This window comes from Podarcis raffonei, chromosome 12, assembly GCF_027172205.1.
Source record: "Podarcis raffonei isolate rPodRaf1 chromosome 12, rPodRaf1.pri, whole genome shotgun sequence".
NCBI lineage: Eukaryota > Metazoa > Chordata > Lepidosauria > Squamata > Lacertidae > Podarcis > Podarcis raffonei.
The window spans coordinates 23,911,554-23,936,993 of NC_070613.1; the positions used below are offsets into that span (position 1 = coordinate 23,911,554).

The 25,440-nt window shown below is 39.0% G+C and overlaps 1 protein-coding gene across 12 annotated transcripts in view; it reads right to left on the reverse strand.

The window, feature by feature from the left end:
- Nucleotides 1-25,440, reverse strand: part of CACNB2 (calcium voltage-gated channel auxiliary subunit beta 2) — a 126,634-nt gene that overhangs the window by 22,713 nt on the left and 78,481 nt on the right. For 9 of the 12 annotated variants that reach the window (XM_053359451.1, XM_053359452.1, XM_053359448.1 and 6 more), the window contains 3 exons: nt 21,251-21,370; nt 3,892-4,014; nt 220-356 (listed from right to left, as the gene is read on the reverse strand). In XM_053359451.1, coding sequence (XP_053215426.1) covers nt 220-356; nt 3,892-4,014; nt 21,251-21,370 — 380 coding nt within the window. Of the gene's footprint in view, nt 1-219; nt 357-3,891; nt 4,015-21,250; nt 21,371-22,034; nt 22,056-22,158; nt 22,621-25,440 lie in introns of those variants that run through there. The other 3 variants (XM_053359457.1, XM_053359454.1, XM_053359458.1) reach the window with 2 other exon arrangements.

Sequence of the window (25,440 nt, forward strand, 5' to 3'; positions counted from 1 at the left end):
TAGCCTTTCCCTTCAAAGTACAATCCTGGCATTAAAGCTTCACTTAAAGAATGGCTCTGGTAAATAAGAGTGGAGAACGAGAATAACAGGATTTTTACACACACACACACACACACACCCCACCACCACCACCAAGGAAGAAAAATATATCCAGGCTTTTTAATTTTAACAACTTCCCATAGATTAAATCACAGTCTCTGTGTAATTGTTATTGATTACCTGGAGTAAAATTTCCCTTGTTTAGCCTTTTGTTCATGCTGCAGCCTCATATTTTCTAATTTGACTGGACTTGGTATGAATCCTATTTCACAGCCTTCTTTTACCAATCGTCCTATCCACCAGTCGTTGTTAAATTTCTAGAGAAAAGAATAGATTAATGAATTTAAATGTCAGAAGTTTTCCTTTTTGCTATTGCCAAAGAATTCTCCCCTCATCCTAACATATCACATTTACCATGCTGGTAACTGATCATGCTAGTAATTGCATATAATGTATCTACATAGTGTTTTTAAGCCTCGGAAGCAGATGTCTAAATAAAATATCATCAAGCATGTGTGAATGTAGATGGAGGGTCTGGGGGTTGTTAGATTTATCAGAATTTAGCCCTTAACCAAAATGAGTAAGAATGTGGATGAAAGGATACAGAACGGAAAGATGTATATCTGAAATAAAGAAGTAAAAGCTTGAAGCTAGAATTAGCAGGCTGTAATCCAAAGAGTCATGTTGTACCTTAAAATTCCCCTCATGCAGTAGAAGACAAAACAGTCAAGACTTGTTTATTCACCTACTCTCTCGGCCAACTAGTAATTGCTTTAATAAAAGGATTCTAAATCCGCTACACAGCAGGTGTGGAGTGAGAAGAGGGACAGACAACAGGATTAAGGAAGAAATGGGCAGGAACCCTAGTATCTGACTCATTCCTGATGCATCAGGAAATTTAGAAAAGTATTTCACCCTGACAATGCTATTTCAAGCTAACACAGAATGACTTTTAGGTGTTGGAGAAAGTATGGGCTCTATCCAACCAAAATTAAGTGCTTTTGAGTCTCATTAACTTTGATGGGAGAAAATCACGCATATGCAATGGGACTTGTGTACTTAAGTTTGGCTGCATGATAAGGATTGCACTACAAGTTTTGAAAGATTAAGCATCATGTCACCATCCACAAAGCAATCCATGTTTACTTAGTCCTGAAATATTTGGTAAGATGACATGCATTAACTACACATGAGGTGGAGCACCCATGTGTTAGAAAGCACATTATACTGAATTTCCATAAAGCAAGAGTAAATAATTTAAAAGAGAAAATGGGTAGTCTCTCCTCTAATTCACGGAAACTTGAGAAATGGAAAATAAGAGGACAAGAAATCCAGCAATAGATCTCTCGGAAGACCATCGCACAAGTGCTATAAACAAGCAAACTATACCTCCTCAGCAGTAACTCATTTTTATTTTCGAAAAGGTAACCAATTTATACGAGCTGCCATTCAGATTTTTCAAGCTGAAGTGTTGGCCCAGCTACATTTTGGGATCCCAGTATGGATACAATCAAGTATGAGACAATGTGTGCAGAATTAAGTAGACACATGACAGAATACTGGGTGTGGATTAGCACTATAAAATATGGGCTGCATTGCCATTTTTGTTCCCAACCTTCAAATCTGGTTTCCAATTTACTTAAGGACTCCTATAAATCCAGATGGCTCCAACCCATACACAGCGAAATTAGATCTATTGGTATTGTCTTGAAATTATTGTATAATTCTAGTGAGCAATATATTTATCAAAATTAGATTAAGGGCTATTGGAGGGGGGGACATTGAGTCAGCTGTAAATAAAATCTGCTCCCCCAAGTTCTATGGTTTAAATACAACCAATAACAGGATTACTTATATCTCAAAGTTAATAATTCCAGCCCAACATAGGGCATTTACCTTAGCCTGACAATGTTTCTCCCTGGGCTTTTGTTAAAGGCAGGTATTTAAATATCCCTTGAAATGATAGACATTGTGGATGTTTATTTGAATGTGCTGGACACTGTAGAACATATTCTTTTCTACTGTCCACTGTACAACCAGTTACGTAAACGTGTGTTATCCCCCTTTTTGGGTAGTTTAACATCAGGGCACAATGAAAACATCAGATTCTACCTGTCTGATATTAACCCAGAGGTAACATTCTGTCAATAGTATCTCTTAAGAGTGGTGAATGGCAGTGGGAAGACACTCTATATCTTATATGGCTGCTTCTTTGTATATATTTTAATTCTTTTGTATATGGATACTTTAAAATGGTCTGTATCTGTAATACCTAATAAAGGTTTGGAGAAATAAAAAGAAAGGTTGGAAATAGTGCCACATTTTTTCAGGATCATTCTTTCCTTAATATGACTCCAATACTAGGATTTATTATTAATACAGTGTATCCTTTTTGTTTGTTTCATATGAATTACATAGAAATAGGCAATCTGAATTACATAGGCATCTGTTTCAGGAGACAATGGAAGGGTGTGCCTTTGGGGGTGAAGTAATAGGGTTGTATAATTAATTAATTAATGTATAATTAATGGACTGAAATTAGTAATGTCCATTATTTTCAATGCATCATATCTGAGTAGGATTAACAAAGAATACCACATTTTTTGTAATTGTTTCGTTCTCACTTTATAATGCACAAAAAGCAATAACAACAGTAAAGAGGAGAAAAAAATCAAAGAAATGAAAAGAAAAGAGAGGAAAATATATGAAGAGAGGGGAAGGAGTGGCAGTATTTCAACAACAGCATTATAACTGCAGACAATTGCCCTTCAGAAGGGATACAGCCATTTGTGATTTATTCATGGTTCAGAAAAGACTGGTGTGCATACAAGACACAATTTGCATTTAAAAAGGAAGGAAGGAGTTACTCCTTATTTGCTATCAGACTAGGTTAAGGAAAAATGTCAATTTGTTATACTTCTTGTTCATCATTACACAGCCAAATACAAATACTTTTTCCAAATACTCTTTCTTTTGCTAACATTTTTATTTTCTTCAAACCACAAAAGACTCTTTAATAGAATATTACATATCTGCTTTAAATGGCTATTACTTTCCTGAGTAAAAATCTGGCTAGTCTAAAAGAGTATCCAGATGTATTACTATCTACAAGTTAGCCATTTCAATGACTTTATGCAGACATTATCTCTTATTTGCTGCTATCGCGGTAAACTGCATGGACACCAAAGGTATATTGACTTAGAAGTCTACTATAAGTGTCACAGAAACATTTATGTAGCACTTTAGCTTACTGTTTGAAAAAGAAAAAACGAGACAAAAGCAATTCACTGAATCTTCTGATTACTAAGGACAAAGGCATTGCAGCATTTAAACTGACCCAGTTTGTACAAACCATGGCTTAGTGCGAATGAGCAAATGTGTGGTTTTCTGGAGAGGATATCATATCATGTCTACTCTGCTCCTCCTCTCTTCCTGCTGCTACTATGGAGTTGGTTAGCATTATGTCCAAAACCTAGGCTTATGTTTTATCTCTAGACAAACAACGAACTGTAACAAAAAACAAAACAAAACCATTGGCTACAGTTCATGGTTTGTCTGGAGTGAAACAAACCACAAATCCAGGTTTGGACATAATGCTATGCCAAACCATGGCTTAGCTCATAGCTGTATGGCAGCAGCAGGAACAGAGATGAGGCAAAGTGGCTGCAATCTGGGAACCCAAATGTTTGTTCATGATGTATAAACATTACTTTTAAACAAAAATGAGAAAGGAAGAGTGGCACACAGTCTCTATCATATGTAAAATCTTGCTGGATTCCATCCAGTGTAAATAAAGCAGCATACTTTATATTACTGCAATCACAGCTATAATTGAAATATAAGCTGTCTTACTTCTTTAACATGAAGAAAATCTTTCGCTTCAAATGAGATGGCCATGCCTGGGACTGGTACATCATCCTCGTGGGCTGCACTGTAGCTAACATTTGTCCGGACTGCAAATGCAACAGGTTTTGTCTGTAGAGCAAAATGAGAGAAAGAGAGTTGATATTTTCCCTGGCATTAAAATGTGCTTGTCTTCAATGAAAACACTGAAAAGTCTGGGGAGTATTTCATAAGAGGCAATCAAAGTGATGATATTATGCTGATGATAGATGGCAGTTTTCCAAATAACTTAGAAGTGGGAGACCTGTAACAAATTTGATTATTCCAGAGGCACTTCACAAGGTCAGGGAGAAGACTCATTGCCTGTTGACAAGTTTCCCAGACTTGCCCAATGACAACTCTCCCAGCAAGTATAGTTAACAGTTACCTAGACATTAGAAAGTAAAGCAGCTTTGGTATCTCATCTGTGGTACCAGACAAGTCTTTTTTGTAACCTAATTATGAAGCTTATAAAGAAGAACAAATGCAAGGAGTCTGCTTTGAAAGTCCGTTCATTTATACCCACCCTTGCCCATTAAGTGACAGCATCTTTATGTGGTGATTGCCTGTTGAAAACATCATACATATTGTTGGGAGAAATGGCTTCTCTGCAGCAGGATGGGGGGGGGGGGAGAATCAGTGATGGGGCTCTAAAACAAAAGGTTGCAATGTGGAGTTGTTCAGGACTCCAACTACTTCCCATGCTTTTCTTCCCCTTACACCACCAGTCAGTGAGAATTCTAAGCTTACTGGGCATGCTCACTGGACTGTTTTCTTGGGGCGGGGGTTACACCTCAATTTGGGGTTGCCTTGTCATTTATTTTTTTTACTAAAGATGTTTTGCATTCCTGCAAACCTCCAAGTTACCCCAAGCCGCCTAGTATGAATACATATGTATAAAGATACAATATATGAATTAGATGTGATTTTAATTCAGTGAACATTATAGTATAGTAAATGTGATTCTCCCCTCTATTTTGCAAACAAGCAGATTCTGCAGTGAAGGTTTTCGCCCTATAGGACACACTTTTTCCCCTCCAAAAATGAAGGGGAAATTTGTGTGCGTCCTATGGGGCAAATGCAGGCTTTCGCTGAAGCCTGGAGAGCGAGAGGGTTTGGTGCGCACCGACCCCTCTCACTCTCCAGGCTTCAGGAAGCTATCCGCAAGCCTGGGGAGCCCTAGGCTTGCGGATAGCATCCCTGCGGATAGCAGACTGCATCCCGAAGCCTGGGGTGCACTGAGCAGCGCGCCCCAGGCTTCAGGCAGCTCTCCGCAAGCCTGGGGAGTCCGGCAGGAGTTAATGCCGGGCTCCCTAGGCTTGCGGACAGCAGCCTGTTCTGGGTGCCTGGGGGGGAATAATTTTTTTTCTTTATTTCCCCCCAAAAAAACTAGGTGCGCCCTATGGGCCGGTGCGCCCTATACGGCGAAAAATATGGTAACTTAGCAACTGACAACAGGTAAAAGCACATGCTTAGAAGATATAACTAATACGATTATAAAACTATTCATGTTTGTGGCCTTCATGGTAGAAATATATTATTTTACATTAGGAGTAGAGAACATTTTTTTCTGTTAAGAACCACAGTCGCCTGGGGTAATCCATTGAGGGCTACATGCAGATGATGAGCAAAAGTAAAAAATATGCAGATTACCACCTTTCTGCCACTTCTTTAACAACCCTCTCCCTCCACAACAGACTGCCAGGGGACAAATGACTTTTGCCATAGGTCCAAACTGATATTTTACTAAAACTGGTATTTTTTTATTTTTTTAAAATGGAAATAGGCTAGTGTGAGTACTTGAGTCCAAAGCCATTTAGGGCTTTATATGCTGGTACTAACACACTGAACATGTTATCTAAACTAGAACATTTGAACACAAGCATCACAGTTCAGTGAGAACAGGTTCAGAAGCAAAAGTAGGCAGAGGAACAATAAATTTTATCTTTGTACAGTAGGCTAGTTCCAACACACACACACACACACACACACACACACACACACACACACACACACATTATCCAGACAAGCAAGAGACACTATCTATGTTCAAGCACACATTCCAGACAGGCAAAAAACACTTGGGCTGCAGAGCCAGTGAGGAGTGTTGCCAAGGGAGAGGGTGTATGGCTTGGGGACAGTTCTGAGGGCCAAATAAAAGAGGAATGCAGGACCACATCTGGCTCCTGGGCCTCAGGTTCCCACCCGTGATCTGAACATCAGAGAACTAAAGCTTGATTCACAAGTTGGATGCAATTTTTGCAGCTTGTATAAAGTATATCCACAAAGTTTAGGCAGATTCATCCAGAAGAAATTCTGGCATGGTTTGAACTGAACAACCTGGGCAAAATTTCATACCAGTGACTAACTGTGGTTTGGCATCCACACAATATATCTCCATTGGCAACTGTACCTCCAGTATAGCTTATGAAATGGGTGTAAATTTCAGCAGATGGCAACCTTAGTTAAGCTGACATCTCACAGAAGAAAGGGAAACAGCTTAAGAGAAAGTTATGATCAGGTGAAAGCACAAAGAATGAGATAAATTCTGCGTCTATATGAATTTAAGGGGGGGACAGCTTTTCAAAGACAATCAAATGATATCTATTATAGAATAGTGGAATAAAAAAATGTGAGGTGGCTTTGTAAGCCATCTAGTCCAATCCCCTGCTCAGGGTCAGTGTTATCAGCTCAACAATCTGGCAGGGCCCACCACTAATACCTGCCTGCCCCTTTTAAACTCTGCCACAGTGCTCTAAACACTAGGCAGCTGGGTCTAGCTGCCATTCTCAGTTTTCACAATGACCCATCACAGCATCATTCTATGGCATTGCAGAAAATTAAAGTGGCAGTCCCACAGTCACCTGATGCTGCTTGGGAGAATTACTGCTGCCCACCAACACGGGCGGGGTAGTGTGCTAGCACTTACCAATTGGAGACCACTAAAGGACACTTTGTTCAGGGCCCCCTCAACTTGTAGTCAGCCTTGGGAGGTTTAATAGAGATTTAGTCAGATAAAAAACTATACTAATGCTACCAAAGGAAAGTCCCAAGAGTTAGCTGTTTTGCATTAGTATTCCTTTAAAAATTATGTTTGGTTTGAGAAGTCTCATTTCTAATGTTCCAGAATAATAATAAGCTAATTTTTTTAATTCACACATCTTCACAACAATTCTGTTAATATTGCCAATTTTATTCCCTCTTACTATGTGCGTCATTCACTCATATTCAAGGTGAGACTGCCCTATCTAACACAGCAAGGAAAATATTGTGATATGTATAATCAGCTCTCTAAAAATGCTGCATGCTTCTAGAAATTATCTGATAGTTCCCTTGGTATTTGTGCAATAGCAGCTAGAGACTTTCAGTGTTTCATATCAAAGAGCAGATATAAAAAAGAACAGGGGGGGGGGAGTAGAGTTTTTCAAAAGAAACAGTCTCCAGAGAGCCTTTCGAAAAAGGGTGTTAACCTAAATATAGGCGCCACTGTAGATGTGTTGCTTCCACAGCTCTGCTTATAAATAATGTATATGAATAAAGCTGGAAAAGTGACTCAACATGTAAAAAAGTCAAGCTTCTTATCTTAGATCCTAAGAAGAGGTATTCAGAAACCAGCATTTTTGCACAGCAGTACACAACTAGATGTTTTGCACACGTATGAACAACTGATTAATGATTGAAAGGTAGATGGCAGAAGCAGTGTGTCTGATGATCATGGCAATTGAGCATGCCTTCAAAATGCTTTGTGTTTTATTGAAAGAGTTTCAACGTCCATATTTTAAGAAAAACAGATATATTTATGTGGTAACAGTATCAGAGTACTATGCAAACATTCTGTAAGCTTAAGTCTCAAGCACACTTACAAGCTAGTAAACGCCACTAAACCTAAATGCAGTCTGGATTTACAGCTCTAATCCTTCCCCGAATTGTGGGGTGGGGTGGACAGGTGAAGACTGTCTACCCCTAGAGACTATTGGGTTCTGGTGGGTTTCCAAATGCCCTAGGGCAGAGGATTTCAACCTGGGTACTTTGGCACCATTGGGTGACTTAACAATTGGTATGGGATGCTCCTCCTGCTGCTGCTTTCTGCCTTCCAATCATGTCCCAGATTACTTCTCCCCCTCCGCTTGCTCTCAAGTAGAGTTGGCTTAGAGGCACCTTACATGCACGAGGGATTTGGTTATGGAGCAGCCTATGCAAAGTGGGAAGTTTGCCTTCTTTATTGTGGGGTAAGGGATGGAGGCTGAGATCTCTTCAGTGAGGGGGTGGGGACTGCTCTGGTGCCTGCCTTCTACTCACAAGTAAATACTATCAAGTACATGAAACACCTGGATGGCTAAATCCAAGCACGTACGTGTGTGTGTGTGTGTGTGTGTGTGTGTGTGTGTGTGGACAAGGGAAGAGTGCCATTTATGGAAGAGTTTTTATCCCTGCTCTGGAAAAGGGGTTTTTTGCATTCCTTCTGCTTGCATGTAAATCCACGTCTGTTCTACAGGAAGCTCAAGGTGGTGTATGTGGTTCTTCTCCCCACACCCCCCTTCTAGCTGCACAACCCTGAGAGGTAGGTCAGGTTGACAGGCAGTGATGGCCCTCCAAAGTTACACCCTGTGAAATTACAGCTGAGTGGAGGATTTGAAGCACTGAAGGTGCCCCAGGCCCCCTGGTAGGTTTGATCATTATTCCTTCAGTTTTTCTAGCTCTTTAAAATGGGGCAACCAGATCTCTTTGCTTGATTGCAAAGCCACACATTTAGACAAAGATGGATGTATCTGCAAGACATTTAATTTGCTCCAGAGCCTAGGTATGGGTAATGTTAGAGGAAACCCCAAAGCCACAAAGTTTGGTCCTTTCCAGGGTCGTCTCAGGCCAGAAATAAAATTCCCCCCAACCTGGCTCCAACTTATTTGATGCCATTATTTGCATGCTGCCCAACAAAAGATTAAAGGATTAAAGATAAGATATAAAACTGTGAAATCAAAGCAGCTGTTAACACTGATGGCATTCTCCTATGACTACCAGTAATTATGGCTAACTGATTTCTGTTTTGGCCTAACATTGCCTGATCTTTTATTCCTTCTGCTTCAGATTTTCTTGCACCCAGGTCCCATGCTTAAATTTGCAATGCAGCAATATGGAAAGATTATTTAGATTGGCAAGCACCAGTAAAAAGGGGGAATAGTTCAACTGTTCACTGGAGCAGGGTATTACCAACATGTTACCCTGCTGTTGAAAGAATTGCACTGGTTTATCACTAGTTGTTTGCCACTCTGGGCTTCTTTGGAAGGACAGGAAAATAAAGGTAAGTCCCCTTCATGTGTTAATCACACAAAGGGAATCCATGTGTAGAAAGGTGAAGCAGGATTGCACTGCTGACCCTGTTCCTGTGGTCATGAGACCTTTCTTGCTGTAACCCACCTGCCCCAGTTCCATTCATTGATATTGAGCAGGGGAAGTTTACATGCATAGATTATGTAGACTTCCATGGGAGATGGAAACCTGCATGACAAGGGTCCCAGTTCCTGTGGAAGCTTACACATGCAGAGGTCTCTATGGATAGGTTTCCCCTTTTCAGATACCATGCTCAATGTATGCATGAGCCACATGAAGAAGCCACATGACCTCAGGCAAAGGCCCAGCCATGTGGCCCCATTGCCCCATTCTACATGTGGACCCCCTTCATGAGATTAATATGTGAAGAGGCTGCAGTGAGTCCCACTTCTGAGTCAACACATATGGGACTGCATTGCCAAGGATTTAGAGTTATGAATGTTAGTCAATCGGGGGAAAGGGGAATCATATTTAGAAACTAAAGCAGAAAATGTAGAAACTATTGTGTGCAGGTTTATATTCTTTGCAGGGAGTATAGCAGCCCATACTGAGGTAATTTCAGAAGTACATTTACCAATGCAATTTGGCACAATATTATTTAGGCATTAAGGTATAATTAATGGGTGAACTTCTTCTTTTTTTAAAGCACTTGGTTAATTATAATTTTGCCCGCTAAGTCACCACCAATGCTGAATTAAGGCTGCAAACCAAAACACAGTTACTTGGGATTAAATATACCATCCTGAGTACATACATGGGAGAAACTCCTTTGGAACTCTGTAGGACTTATATTCAGAGTAAATATGCACACCATTAATCTAATAGAATTTAATTATGAATAAACATGGATAGAACTGGACTTTAATTGGACTATAAATTGCTAAGATGCTAATTTAGCTCCAAAAGTTCTAATCCACCAGCACCCAATTGCAAAAGATTTATCAGTTCTCCTAAGTTTCATACTTACAGAACTGCATACAGTATTAGCTGTAGCCAGTTATCAAAACTCAGGAACTTAATACATTATTGTCCATGAGAACAATGCATTTATGGAAACCAGAGGTTTATTTTTCTGACCGATTCAAACAGCCCACAGAGTTCCATGTCGATACTAGATTCAGAAACTAAAAATAAACTAAAACTACTTCAAATGGTCTAAGAGCATTCCTGTTGAGAGATAAGAACATGGAAGAGCCCTGCTAGATCAGTCCAGCATCCTGGCCTTTACTGGCCAGCCAGATACTTCTGTGCTTTCTTACAAAAGCTGTATGACAGCAACAGCTGGCCCCCACTGTCTGACACTCAACAACTGGTGTTTAAGAAGTTGCCTTTGAATGTGGAGCAGACATTTAACTATTGTGGCTAATATCTATTAATCAATTTTTACTATCATTTCCTTTCCTCTTTCCAGCTCTATGATGTACTTTTTGAGACAGTGTGGCCAGAAGTGCACAGAGTATTCTGAATTGTGTTTACCTTAGAGTTACAATAAAGTATTATATTACTGAAGGTTTTATTTGTAAGAGCTCGTTTCAAGGTTGAGGACCAAAATACTACCTCTCATGGGCTTATTAGGTAGCAGCAGCAGGAGAGCCTGATGTAATAGTATTCTGGGGCACTGGGGGAATTAAAAAAGAGGTTTGCAGACCTAGCTGCCTGATATGGAGGCCCACGGCAAGTGTCAACCCGGGGGGCTCTGCTGGAGCACTGGGGACCCAATAACTGTCTAGGATGTCAGGTGGTGCCACCACACCTGATTTTTAATCCTTCCTTAGCAGTCTTCATTGCTAAATTTGCCTCTCCTTATACAATTCTATCGGATTTATACAATGCGCAAGTCAAACAGAATTGTGTTAGCAGAACTACAGTATCTATGTTAAAACTGAACATGTAAGAGACTATTCAGGAGCCCTACTAGGGATGGATGTTGTAGCTCAGTAGCAGAACATCTGCTTTGCATGTAGAAGATTCCAGGTTCAATCTCCAGGTGGGGCTGAGAGAGACTCCTGCATGAACCCTGAAGAGCTGCTGCTAGTCACTGAGCTAGTCAATGACCTTACTTGTTATAAGGCAACTTCCTATGCCCCTTTGCATGTATTCATATTCATCAAATGTTAAATCAGATATTTAACATTTTATTCAATAGTTAAGAAACATGTTCCGTGAGCTTACTGCCAAATGTTTTGAAATTCATATTTTTTGAATTCTTGTGAAAGTAAATTATCATTGGAGGTTCTCTTCAGCTTGCCTATGGTATCATGATTGTTTGAATTAGGTTATTCTAAGTGGTGGTGCTTTAATAAAACTGCTGATGAGCCATGATGATGAATTAATTAGTTTTATAAAAAGAAGTTTGAGATCTTTATAGCTGTCAGTTCCAAATGTAAAAAAACAAACAAACAAGGGACACTGTGGAGCTGTGGTGCATTCAGGACCAACCTGACTTCACAAGTAACCCAAACACTTGGAACAGCAACATTTTAAGGTGTGCTAATGAACAAAGAAAGGATGGTTTATTCTCCCAATGTGACTTCACATCTTTCAGGCAGAATGATACACACATGCTTAAAGTAATGGAAGCTCCTGAAATCCTTAGGAAAAGAAACAAATATAGGTCAGGACTGCACTGACAGAGAGGCTCTTCAAACTATATTATCTATTACTCTATTTTGCTAGAAACAGACTGAAATCTGTTGCTTATGCAGAGACTTTACACTCAACACTATCAAATCAAATATCTGAACTACTGGTAAATCTTTTTTTCTAGACAACAGACTCACTTGGAATACAAATGCAGTTAGTTTCTGCAGTCACTTTACCTGTCTTTCTCTTTGCCTGCAAGACAATACAACACAACATACTACATCGTAAGGTATTATGTACAGACTATTGTTTGTTTAGTGAGCCCCTTCACTCCTTTCCTTTCCCACAAGCCATGATTAAACCAATACATCTCTAATTAACCATGTTTTTTCTTTTATCCAAACTGGGAAACTATGGCCACATGGATCAAAATTAACCAGAATCTTAAGCCATGGTTTGAAGTCAGTTTAATACCCTAGCAAGTTGTCAGCCAATGTGGTTTGGACAAACTATAGTTAACTAGAGGCTTACTGGTTTGAGCACAGCTTCTGCAAAGGGATGAGCAAAGGGGCTTCATGTGCAGACAAATTGCTTGTACATATGACTGTATGAACCAGGCATTTGAGTCGCAAAAAAGGGCCTTTCCCACATGATCGCTCTAAGTGTGCCAGAATGTATTTTACTGCTGAGAGAAATCTTCCTTCTCCCAAGTATTATAAAATACCCCTCAAAATAATAATATGCAGGTATCATTGTTCATTCATACTCGTTAGTGTTGTAGACAAATGAATTATACATACAGAATATATATTTCCTTGAACAGGTATTTTACTGTACAAGTATTTTACTGACCTCAGCGTTTAACTGAAACTCTTCAGCATCACTGTTATCATGTAACATGAAAAATGTTGAGCATACCCATTATCATTATAAAGAAAGAGAAATAATTACATTTCTAAAAGCTGTGTTTTCACATATGCCAGCACACATTTTTAGAACGAATTCATCCTTTGTAATCTTTCCACTTGTTATCATGGTGCTTGTTAAAATGTCTGTACTGTATAATTTGTTAAATAAGTACTGTATAAACATGTTAGAGTAGCATGAATATAAAAGTAAGAGTTTAAATGTCACATTGTTATGAGGCTTATGAATTCTTATGCACATGCAGCATTCTTTTCAAACTGCAAGCAGTATTTAAGATAAGGACAGCACATATAATAGTTTTAGAATTAAATGGGAAGGTCTTGTTGGAACACTGCACTAGCATTGCTACTAAGGCTAGTTAATTAAAGTAGTTTCAATATAAATTGCTAGCATTATTTGCTTTCAGGGTTGTTGTTTTTCCTTTTAAACCAGTGTCACTTGTAAGCATGAAATAAGGAGAATTCTGCTTCATGAAAGTTATTGAATGTAAGAATAGCCCTTCTGGATCAGATCAAAGGCCCATCCAGTCCAGCATCCTGTTTGCACAGTGACCAGAGGCTAATGGGAAGCCCATAAGAAGGACATGAGCAAAGTAGTAGTCTCCCCACGTGTTCCCCAGCAATTCAGATACACTGGTATGCTTCTGACACACAGCCATCATGACTACTAGCCATGGATAGTCCTCCATGATTTTCTCTACCCTCTTTTTAATGTCAACCAAGTTGGTGACCATCACTATATCCTGTAGCATCACTGTATCCCATATGTGCTGTGCGCAAAAGCACTTCTTTTTGCCATCAGTCTTCCAAAATCCAGCTTATTTGGATGACTCTGGTCCCATGTACTATGACAAGAAGAAAAACGTCTCTCTACCCACTTTCTCCAATACATGCATAATTTTATATGCCTTAATCAGGTCCTCACTTTTTTTCCAAATTAAAAAGGCCCAATGTTGTAACATTTCCTCATGACATTAGCTCTAGCTGGCTGACTATTCTGATTGTCATTTCCTGCACCCTTTCCATTCTACAATGCCATTTTTAGAGGTGGCAACTGGAACTGTACACAGTATCCAAGTATGGTCATACCATAGAATGTGCCAGGCCCTTATAGCAGTCATTCAGTTGTTCAGCAGAGTGGGGGAAGTTCCTTTTGAGAAAACCAGGGTTGTTTGTGGATTTTGGTTTAAGCTTTGTATCACCTTTCCAGAGAAAATGACATGGAAGTAATGGGTCTCAAAGTCATGATTAAACTTTTGTGGAACCCAAGTTAAACCAACAAACTCAGTTTCTTTTATATGACAGCTTAAATTTCTCCTCACATCCTGCCATCATTCTTCAAACTTTTGGGTGAGCAAAAATACAATTAATGAAGCTAACAACAATTTCCCCAAACCTTTATTGTTTATATTTTTGCTTTCTGCACTCCCTCTTGTGAATAACAAGATATATGGTAAGTGTTTTGGAGTAAGAGACAGCTTCATCCTGAAATTTCCTATCAAAACAGGACACCACCCACAGGGTTTGCACACTGTGTATATGTAAACCAAGCCCAGTCAGATATGTGGAGTGGGATGAAGCAACTTGTTGTTTAAGATATCTAGTCATGCCTAACTCTGTCCCAAAATAAAACTCCCATATGATTGTGTAGGTAAATATTTAATGAACAGACCAACTAGAGCGTTCTTTTGAACAGATGGCCTTAGTAGGGGTGAACAGTATACTCAGCCAATTTCTACGCTTACCAGGCTCTCCTAATGCTCCAACCAGTAAGAAACACTACTCTGAGTAAAAATTATATAATTTCAAATAGTTAAAGGGCCAGGCCACCTTGAAATTCCCAACTGAGCATATGAACTCAACAAAATCTAAGAGAAGATATTTTAAGGTTATTAAATATTGAAGCAGTAGAAAGTATTTTTGGAACAGAGTGATTCTCTAAGGTACATTCAAGTTAAATTATTAAACTGAGCAAAAGTGTAAAAGTTATCTTCTTCTGATATTTTACATTTTACAAATGGTATTAATATAGTAAAAGTCATGATAAAGATTATGTAATTAAATTTCAAAGCCATTAAATTTATAGGTCATGATTCAGACTAGGTAAGGCACAATAATTTTGATGAGAGTTAAGCATCTGGTTAAATTCATTCTACTGGAATTAACGACCCTCAAAAATGCCTGAATAGCATTGACAGAGAACCATCCTTATTCCTTTACTTCTGAACATTTAAAATATATTTAGAAAATGCACAAAGTATTCAAATTTCCCACTAACAGAAAATACAGAATATGTGGCTGTGTGCACTAATTCATATTTTGTCCTCTTAATTTTTATCTCTCTAATTTTAACCACATCAAAAATAGATGGGAAAATTTTGGGCTTCTGAATATTATTCTCTAATGTGCCACAGTATATTTTATCCTATTGGTCATGAAAATGAGCAAGATCCACATCTACTAGATGACCACTATAATCTAATGTGTCTGCTCAGTCCATCTCAACATGTGACAGTGAAAAGTTATCCTTCAAAATTCTGCAGTAGGCTTGACACTTAATTTTTTTACATAACCCATGGTCCTTAAAATATGCTGTAGATTCACTGAAAGAGCACAAAGTACCTTTGAAAACTAACGCCACATTTTAAACTGTAGTGAACCAGTAAGATGAAATATGCCAGTAGCCCTTGGGAAAACTTGCACTTCTAAAGGGCTTTGGGGGCTACTCAGCACACCAGGCACTGGAGCTTTGTTATTTAGTCAGGAAAGGAGAAAAGGATCTTCACTCCTCTCCCTGAAGCTGTTATGCTACTGCTTACCCAGCTGATAAGTGGGACTTCAAAAGGGAAGTGGGTTAGGGCAAAATATTTAGGAGGGGAAAAGAATCATTGAGTGGGAGAGGACATGGGCCTAGGTTGCAAGAAGACAAAGAATTGTCCCTTTCCAGTAAAGCAGCTAGTTCAGGATTCTCTTCCATGTCCAATGGTAAAGGCAGCATGACTTCTTCATTGTTAAGAAAATCTATTTCGATATTAACTGTTTTGTCTATTCAGTTTTACAGTGAACTACTTTTCCACCCCCCCTACATTCTAAGGATAAATCAACAATGAATCAGCTAGTCTTTAATGTATTATAGCACTTTGGGGAGGGGGTCTATTTTCCTACAGAGACTGGAAACACTAATGATTAAACACAATAACAACAGGTAAGACTAATCACTGCTATTCTGTAAAGGCCTCACAGTGGCAGATTGGTGAATGACTAACACTTGAGTTTAGAAATATGACTGTTAACTTATAATCTCTCACAAGTATAGTGTGTATAGTTTTGGTAGGCAAGAGGTCCAATTATGTTCATTTTTAAGCTTCAAAAATGAAGTCACCTGATCTCTCGATCTCTCTCTGGCAATTCACAACAGTGGAGGTATTAAAATACTTTGCATCATTGCTTGCCTAATTTGCTGTTCTAAGTATCACTGCAAGTAATTATTTGACAACATAAGACATTCTCCAAAAGGTTTGGTTCCTTCCACAGCTAATTGTAATATGTTAATTTTAAAGCCATTGCATTACATATTAACCATAATGATCCTATCTCCAAATGCACCTAGGAAAGACTGAATCCTTGGAAAGTCACTGAAAGTATAAAGCAGACTTCTCCAACCTCATGCCCTCTAGATACCATATTTTTTCTGTGTATAAGACAATGTTTTTTGCTTAAAAAAATTAGGCAAAAAGTGGGGGTCGTCCTATACACGGATAGTGAATTTAGAGGGGGAACGGGCATGGGGATGATTGGCAGTGGCTGTGGTGAGCGATTGGTGGGGGGTGGGGGTGGCGGCGACCTCCCAAACAACTCAAGGGCAATCTCTGCAAAAAAAGCTCCCCCCACAAAGCTCAGCAACTCAAGAAATATTGATTTCTTAAATTGGGGTTCAAAAAAATGGGGGTTGTCATGCATAGGGGCATCTTATACACTGAAAAATGTGGTATTTTTGACAACATGTTTCATCGTAACTGAGCATGCTGTCTGACCATGCTGTAGTTCCAAACATCTGGGACTCTATCCAATGTTCTCTGTTTGCTAGTGCAAAGGCTGTTGTGCAAACAGACAGGTGAGTTTAAATGCTGAGCAAAAGAGAAATCCAATGCAACAGTTGCACTAGTGTAAGCTTGCTGTACAACAGATTGTACAGAAATATTTTGTACAACAAAGTTACAAGCAAACTGCTTAAATATTATTGTGCAACAACGTTCTGCTGGTACAAAACACTGCACCAGTGAAACAAGTATACTATTAAGTAATTTTTAACTTAGTGTTACATTGGATAACACTACTTCCAGAGGACACCTGGAAGAGGAAATATAATACTGAATTAGAAGGACCAGTGGTCTGAACTGATATAAGCCACTTTCCCACATTCTTTCAGGACACATTTTGAGGGTTAAAAATGTGCTATATGAGGGATAATAGATTTGATAGACAACTTAAACCTAGATACCTTGGACAATGACTTCAAAGCAGAAGGAGCCTCTACAAATTAGTATCCCAATTAGGCCCACTTGAACGGGGGGGGAGGGGGAGGGGAGTGAATTCTGAAGTTTGGGGCCTGAGTCTGCACTGTAACTGGAGATTTGCACACTCCAAATGAGGAACTCTACAAACTCACTACTACAGCCGTCAACCAAAGATCTTCAGTATCACAAAAGTTCCTTGCAAAAAGCAAAGGGAATAAACCTGGGAACTATCCAGCAACACTGTTGGCTTCAAACTGGGGCCCTTCCCACTCCCGTTTTCAGCTAAGGGACAATCCTGCTTTGTTGTTTAGGTCCTCAGTTGGTTTCAGATTATTATCAAAGCAATGCATAAGCTGCTTGGGAGCTCTCACTGGACGGCTTCCCACATCCTGTAATACTTGACACTTCCCTATTATCTGAATCCTGTTCACCTCACCACACCCCAGGTTACTTCAACTCTATCTGAACCCTAGTCAGCACTTAGTCAAGGCCTTATGGGCTCTTAGGTTGTCCAATACTGGAAAATAATAATGTCTCATGATCCAGGATTCTAAGCTCTTTTGGAAACCACATTTTTATTTATTTACCATATTCCAGATGCAGAGGAAAGCATCTGTTCGGTAAAAGGAGGTTTTTTGGCAGGTGCAACTTGCTACTAGAGATGGGCAAGCACTGGCTTATTTGGCCCATAAATCAACTGGACTGCTTGAAAAACCAAGTAGCCTAATTTCCACCTTTTCTCATGAAACTGGGTATCTCCCAGGCTCAAACAGCAGTCGGGTCTGTGCATTCCAGGGACGGTCCACATGATCAGGCTGCAAAGAATTCCTTGAAAAGGCAGGCCAGCCCCATGCAGCCCAAGATCCTGGGTGCTTGCAAGCTTCACAATCTCTAGATGTAAATCATTATGTTTACATACTTTACTCTTGGATTTATGCATTACATATTAGTGTAGATCAGGACAAGATGTGTTAAGTCTTCTCCACCTTTTATGGTGGTTGTCTTTCAAATGTTTTGGTAGGTTTAAAGAGTATAGAAGAGAGCAAAGTTTTCCAACCTTTTATTATTGGGCAGCACTACCCTTCTTTTGTAGATTTGGCCTGTTCTAGCTTAATCTAAGTATGCATTTATTAGCTCAGGCATAGGCAAACTCAGCCCTCCAACTCTTTTGGTACTACAACGCCCATCATCCCTAGCTAACAGGACCAGTGGTCAGGGATGATGGGAGTTGTAGTACCAAAAGAGTTGGAGGGCTGAGTTTGCCTATGCCTGTATTAGCTGCACACAGGGCTTTTTTTTTCCAGCCAGAACTTGGCGGAACTCAGTTCTGGCATCTCTCAGATGGGCACCATTGCCATTCAAAGAGAACAAGGGAAGTTTCATAGTGAGTTCTGGCACCTCTTTTTCTAGAAAAAAAGCACTGGCTATATGGGAATAAATTTGTGGATTTTTAGCATTAAAAAGGGAATGGTTTACTTAAAAACTCTTTTTAAGATAACCACATGTTGGCAGCATTTCCACAGTTGAATAGGAGTTGAAAAGATTTTACAATTCAGGGAAACTTGTTAACTAACCTTGAAACAAGAGAAGCAAAGCAAACTTTAAGAGCCAAGAACATTTTCCTAAACAAGAACACTTTCCTATTTACATGTATTTATGTACACTACTGCTTATCATTTGGGGGAGGTTTGCCCTTAAAGTTAGAAAGTAAAATGGACACCATTGATTATGTATTCACAAGCTTTTTTATGTGCTCTTAGGTTTCCATCAACGTATTGTGCATTATTCATGTATGCCAACATTTTCTACATTTTTATGACAAAAAGAAGTGTCATCACATTAATCAGGACCACTATTTTCATCCACAATATTAAAAATAAATAACTGCTTTTAAATATCTTAAAATGGCAAGGAATTGTTAAATATGAGTATTGGACAATATAATTTTCCTGTCTTGTCATTTAGTGTCATTCAGTTATCATTCTTATTAATGCAAAAAATGATGTCAAACATTAACATCTTTGCAGTACTGAAACACCAGCTTAACACTGCCAGTGCCCTCCCACGTCCACTGTTTACAAGTTGTCTCACAGTCAGAGACAATGTCAGACCTGGAGATTATTCCTGAGCCTACCGAAGTGAGAACACCGTTTTGATGCATGGAAATACAGTTTTAAAAAGTCAAGGTCTGCTGGCAGTTTCTCTGTGAACTCCTACGGCAGCTTTGCTAGAGGTCATGAATATTACATAAGGGCTGTCCATGCATTCAAGTCAGCATTGCTAAGCCAAATTCCCATAGCAACACTCACATAGATTTACTCATCAGTAAGAGATGCATCAGCTTAGCATTAGTGAGTGCACTAATGCTATTCCTATTTCTCTGTAAATTCTTATTATCTCTTTTCTTTGAAAGTTTAATTTCACTGATAGTAAAATGCACACTCTTTCCTAGAGCAGTTGATTTGTATCATAAAAATGCAGTCTGTAAGAGTAGGAAGAAACTGTCACATATATTCACAGCTATCAAACTCTGACAACCCAGACCCATTAGTTACTTCTCAGGGTGGACATCATGGGAAGATACAAAAGTTACTAGTTGGTCTTTAAGGTGCTACTGGAAGGGGAAAAATTTTTTTGTTTTGACTATGGCAGACCAACACGGCTACCTTTCTGTAACTGATCTAAATTTTGCAACCCTTTAGCAGCTTTCTGTCTCCATAGTTCAGAATTAAAGCAGGGCAGCTGGGAGAGAACACAACAGTATTCCTTCAGGGCAGCTGGGAGAGCACATCAGATTCAGCAGGAAACCTAAAAAGACAGAGCTAAAGGCTCTTAAATGGACCATCTAAAAAAGTGCACTTCAAAGGCCAGTACCACAAATTTGTCTTATTGCAAAGGGCTTGAAGCCTTCAAGCAATTGGCTATGACTATGAACAACAGCCCATTATTTAAGAATGTCATAGCATAAGCATTCAAGTGTAACATCCTCAAAAAGGTACCACTGATCTAGCATACCTTAGTTATGAAAAATGGATCAGGCAACCTTTCCAAAGATTGGACCAAATCTTTAAAATTAGGTAAATGCTTGTTCCTGGAATCAATGCACATTCATCCATATACTGAGAGTGAAAACACACAACTTAAAATCCTCAGAATAACATTGCAAAGCCTTTCCCTAAAGAAGAGGCTTTAATGCTGAAGACCTTGATGATGCTTTAACATGACCTTTTAAATTGTTTATTTGGAAGATGGTTTTAAACACAGGGTGGATTTTGTTGAACTTAGTTGTAAGCGGCAATACAATTTCTGAATTAGGTGGGAGATACATTTTAAAATAAATATATACACATAAAATCAGACAATGAGAAAAAATAGGATGAACAAGTATATGGAATATTAGAAATATTTTTTAAAAGAACAGTGTGAGGTAAAGAGACTAGAGAATATAGATGTGAAAGACTACATTCTAAAGAAACTAAAGATATAGATAATTAAAATTACATTAAAATTATTGTACTAAGACATATATGGAAGGCAACAAGTGAAGTCAAAGGAGCAGCAGCAGCATAAAAAGAGTGATGCAAGAGTTTCTTTTAAACAACATCCTTTTACCAACAATATTATCACACACATCTTTGGCCCCATATACTCACAATTCAAAATCACCAAAGAAAAATAGTAGTATTCATATGCAGGGAATGAATCTGGGATTCCATGTTCTATATAAGATTCTGGAATATCTCTATATATTTACTGAAAAGCAACTTTTCACTAGTTTGTTTTTCATATGCAAAATCCAAGTGCTTTGTTTTTCTATAAAACTGACCATAGTAGTCAGAACATACTAGGGGCAAATGGGCGTTGTACTCTGCCTTTATCATGCATAGGAAAAGATGTCAATGATGATTTAGTAAGACAACAGGTTCTACTAAAAACAACATTTCCATTAATCTAGAGAGTGAAACAGCATCTTACCTTTGCCTTTTCCAGCTGCGTCTGGGCCTGTCGCTCTGCCTCTCTCCGCACTGCCTCTCTGTCTTCCTCAAGAGATACATCTGAATCAGATGGACGGCTAGTGTAGGAGTCCGCCGAACCCTGGACAAAAGGAATATATTACAAATGAAGAAAACTGTGTTGTGTTCTTTAAAAATATATACTAGTTCAGAATTCTTATTTGATATAAATCCTCATTTAACAAATTCTAAAAACCTGCGATTCCCAATAGCATCAGTGAGAAAAAGAATTACTATGTAAATTGTTTTAACCCTGAGGCCATTCTGAAAACCAGCATTCTTTCTCCAGCTCTATACTTGCTGTTTCTCCTTCATTCTAATCTGCATATGCCTTTTGCTATGCAGAGCTAGTTTCCGTGAAGTAACCGTAATGGTGCAGTGCAGAGCTGAAGGACGTGCAGCTGTTTCAAGGATAGCTTTAGATAAGCAAGCCACAAATAAGGCCATTTGAGTCTCACTAAAAGCAGCATTCAGATAAAAAATACGAAGTTGCTAAGAGAAATCCTTACACCTGAGAAGCACCTCAGTGTCTGCTTTAAACTATTAATTTTATCTTAACTGCAGAGCACCTCCTCACCTGACACTATCATTCCCCATCAGAAAAAATAACACGGCATAAATCTCAGCCCTTCAGCAAAAACAAAGAAATGACCACAAATCAAATTGCAGCTGACAGAACATGTCTGGAGTCAAGCACATGTCCAACCCCTGGTCACAATGCTAGAATAACTATGTAAACAACTTACATCTCAGATTTTCCTCCTTGTTGCAAGCAAAAGAATGGAAACTGCTAATTCAAACAGAATGAAAGCCTTCCCCCATCCCACCTGCAATGCAAAATATGCCAGCGAATTGAAATTTAGAGCTTACACAGATATCAGAATTCTTCAGCCGTCCTCCTTTGGCTCTTTTCAGAAGCCTGATCCAGGTGGCCTTCATTAGCCAGACAGCTTAGTTATTGTCCGCAGCTGCAGAGCCCAGCACTGATTCTCATAAAACATGTGCACACTGAACACCGCAGAATCACTGTTCTTTTCCTATCCATGCTCTGCTGCAAGCTCTTTCCTCAGTTTTGCAAGTCCTCAATGTCTCTGTTCTAGTGTAAGTAAATTTTTAATTTTCCCATGGCACCAAAAAGCAAAGATGTTTAATTAATTCAGTGGGGGGAATTTCCAGACCAAATATAATGTAAGAGATGCTACACTGATGCAATCCTCAGTGCATACAAAAAAAACCTGCCTTTGCTGCTGTTATTTGTTAACTGCCTTTGTTGCCTATTTTTTTAACTGTTTAGAATACAGTGCTTATAAAAGAATCTTTACAAATCCTGTGCAAAATGTAACATTTGCAAGTGCAAAGTTCATTTCATCTCTTCAGAGCTCGGTGTGTGGTGGGGGTGGGGCTAGAAGCTTTTCACATCACTGGGCATGCTCCATATGCACAGCCTTTTACGCAGATGCTCACATCACACTGTGTTGCTAGTCTATGTCAAATTACCACTTTACTTCTCAAGGGTAAACAGCTGGAAAACGGCAAGGTCTCTTGAAAGCAGAAATAGCTGCTATTGTGCTCTATTTTATTTTTGTAATATCTGTCATAAAATGTATTTCTTTCACTCAATGTCTAGGCTATGTCACATACTGCTCATTCCCGAGTTTTTAATGAGTTAGAATCATACTGCATAGACAAACACCACTTATTTTGCCAGATTAAGATTTGGATCCCCCCCAATAGAGTACAGTATTGTGTTGATAATAGTAACTCATGTGTTATCACGTACTGCAGGGCTTATGTTGAAGGATTAAAATGTATTTAATATTGTGCTATCATGTGAGGAAGAGAGAGGATGAATCCCCTATTACATATTCCCCATCCAACACCGTGGCCACTGTAATGGATAGAACATGGAGCATTGACCTGAACAAGGGATGGGGATCAGGCTTTTTGACCCATGATACCCTGAACCAACAATGGGTTTCAGGCCCTTATAAGGCAAAAATGAACACTTCTAACACCTTTTCCCACTATAGTCTCCAGGTTTTTTAAGATGATGAACAAGTCATTTTCAGGGAGACCCCTTAACCTTGAAGATGTGAAACATGTAATTTTGCCTTTCTTCCTCTGACTTCCTTGGGCATTTTATGAATAGTGAGAATGGTGTTAGTGTTGGACCAGCAGACCCTTTGCTATCTTCATGCTTATGAAAATTCCTAACCAGTCCACTCTTTGGAGCTGTCCCTGCCCACCTCCAAGCACCTGCTAGAAGCTGTGAAGAAAGGAAAAAGGAAATGCTCTGCATAACCTTCACCCCTACTCCCCTTCTTCAACTCTGCTTCTGAATTTTTCACTATTGGGGGTGATAGCTATGTGTCTGTTACCATATTTTCCCTACTCCCCATATTTTTCCCTTTCAAATAAATTGCAGCCATGCATGTACATTATTATTATAAATATATTAAATTTATATACCACACTTCACCTGAAGATCTCAGGGATATTCACAAGATAAAAGCACAAAATAAATAGTTAAAACAAAAACAAAACAAGCAATAACCGCCTGCCCCGCCCCCCTTCCACAATCACATTGAAAAGGCTGCAGAATATTAATCAGCCAAAGACCTGCTTGAAGAGAAACATTATTGCCTGGTGCCTAAAGATGTATACTGAAGGCACCGGATAAACTTTCCTGGGCAAAGCATTCCACAAATGGGGAGCTGCTGCAGAAAAGGCCCCTTCTCGTGTTGCCCCCCTCTGGACCTCTTGTGGAGGAGGCACACAAAGAAGGGCCTCAGGTGATGATAACAGAGTCCGGGTTGCTTTATATGGGTAGAGGCTGTGCATGTGAAAGGTAAACAGGCTGTATTGGTAAATATTGGTGTGGAGAACAAACTTGTCCCCTAATGGTCTCTGACCATTAACAATCAAGCCTACCACTGCTTGTTTAATTTAGAAAATTCTCACTCGTCCAGTACATTTGCATTGCTGTTTTAATGGTTGTAAGCCACTATGAGCAATCTCATAACAAAACAATATATCATAATGATGAACAATCCAACTGATCAAACAAATTGAACTAGATACAAAATTTATTTCCAAGTGAACTCAATTGAAGTAATCATCAAAAGAATTAAAAAGAAACAATTAATTGTCACTAATGCAATATGTTCCTCCACGTAGATTCAGCATTATCAGTTACAAACATCAAAGATTCCTGTGAGTAAAGCTATATACAATTAATTTGATTCTATATTATTTATATGCATTTATTTAAGCCTACAAACATGAGCAGCAAATGCTTCCTGGAGCAACACACAGCCTCAAAAGGTCTGCTCCCCACAAAATGACCTAAATTAGAAAAAGCAAACCAGAACAGCCCCCCACTCCGAATTAGGCAACCCACATCCATAGAATTTATCCCACTAAAGCATCAGAAATAATCCTTAATAACAAACTAAGGAAGCCAAATGTAATTGGCAATGAGGCACAAATCCTGCCAATGTTCTATAACTAAGAGCAGGCTTCCTCAACCTCGGCCCTCCAGATGTTTTTGGCCTACAACTCCCATGATCTCTAGCTAGCAGGATCAGTGGTCAGGGATGATGGGAATTGTAGTCTCAAAAACACCTGGAAGGCCGAGGTTGAGGAAGCCTGGCCAAGAGGTTGTTGACATTAAGAAATGATCATGGGAAGACAGTCCCCTCCCTCACCACATTTCAGCCTCTGAAGGCACAAACAGGAGGGAGGGTTGAAAAAAAACTCTTTAAAGCATCTGCCCCCTTCTCCTTCAAACCCTGGAGCAAGTTATCCCACCACCTGCTGTCCACTCATTAAAAGGAGGGGGGAGGCTTAGTGCAATACCATTAATTCTACCTACAGATAACAATTTGCATTGAAAATATAAATTAAAAAATGGGAAATATTCAAAGTTTAAATTCTTATAAGCAATATAAAAGAAAATTGTAATATCATCAAACTATACACTTCCTAGTCTATACATTGAATGGCAAAAAATTCCAAAGCTAACTAATGACACACTGCCATTTAAGAATTAAAATGCAGGGATTCATATCCAAAACGTACTTGGTTGCAAACAACAGTATACAAACAATTCATCATGGGACGTGAAACCTCTCAGGGCTTTTATTCATTTCT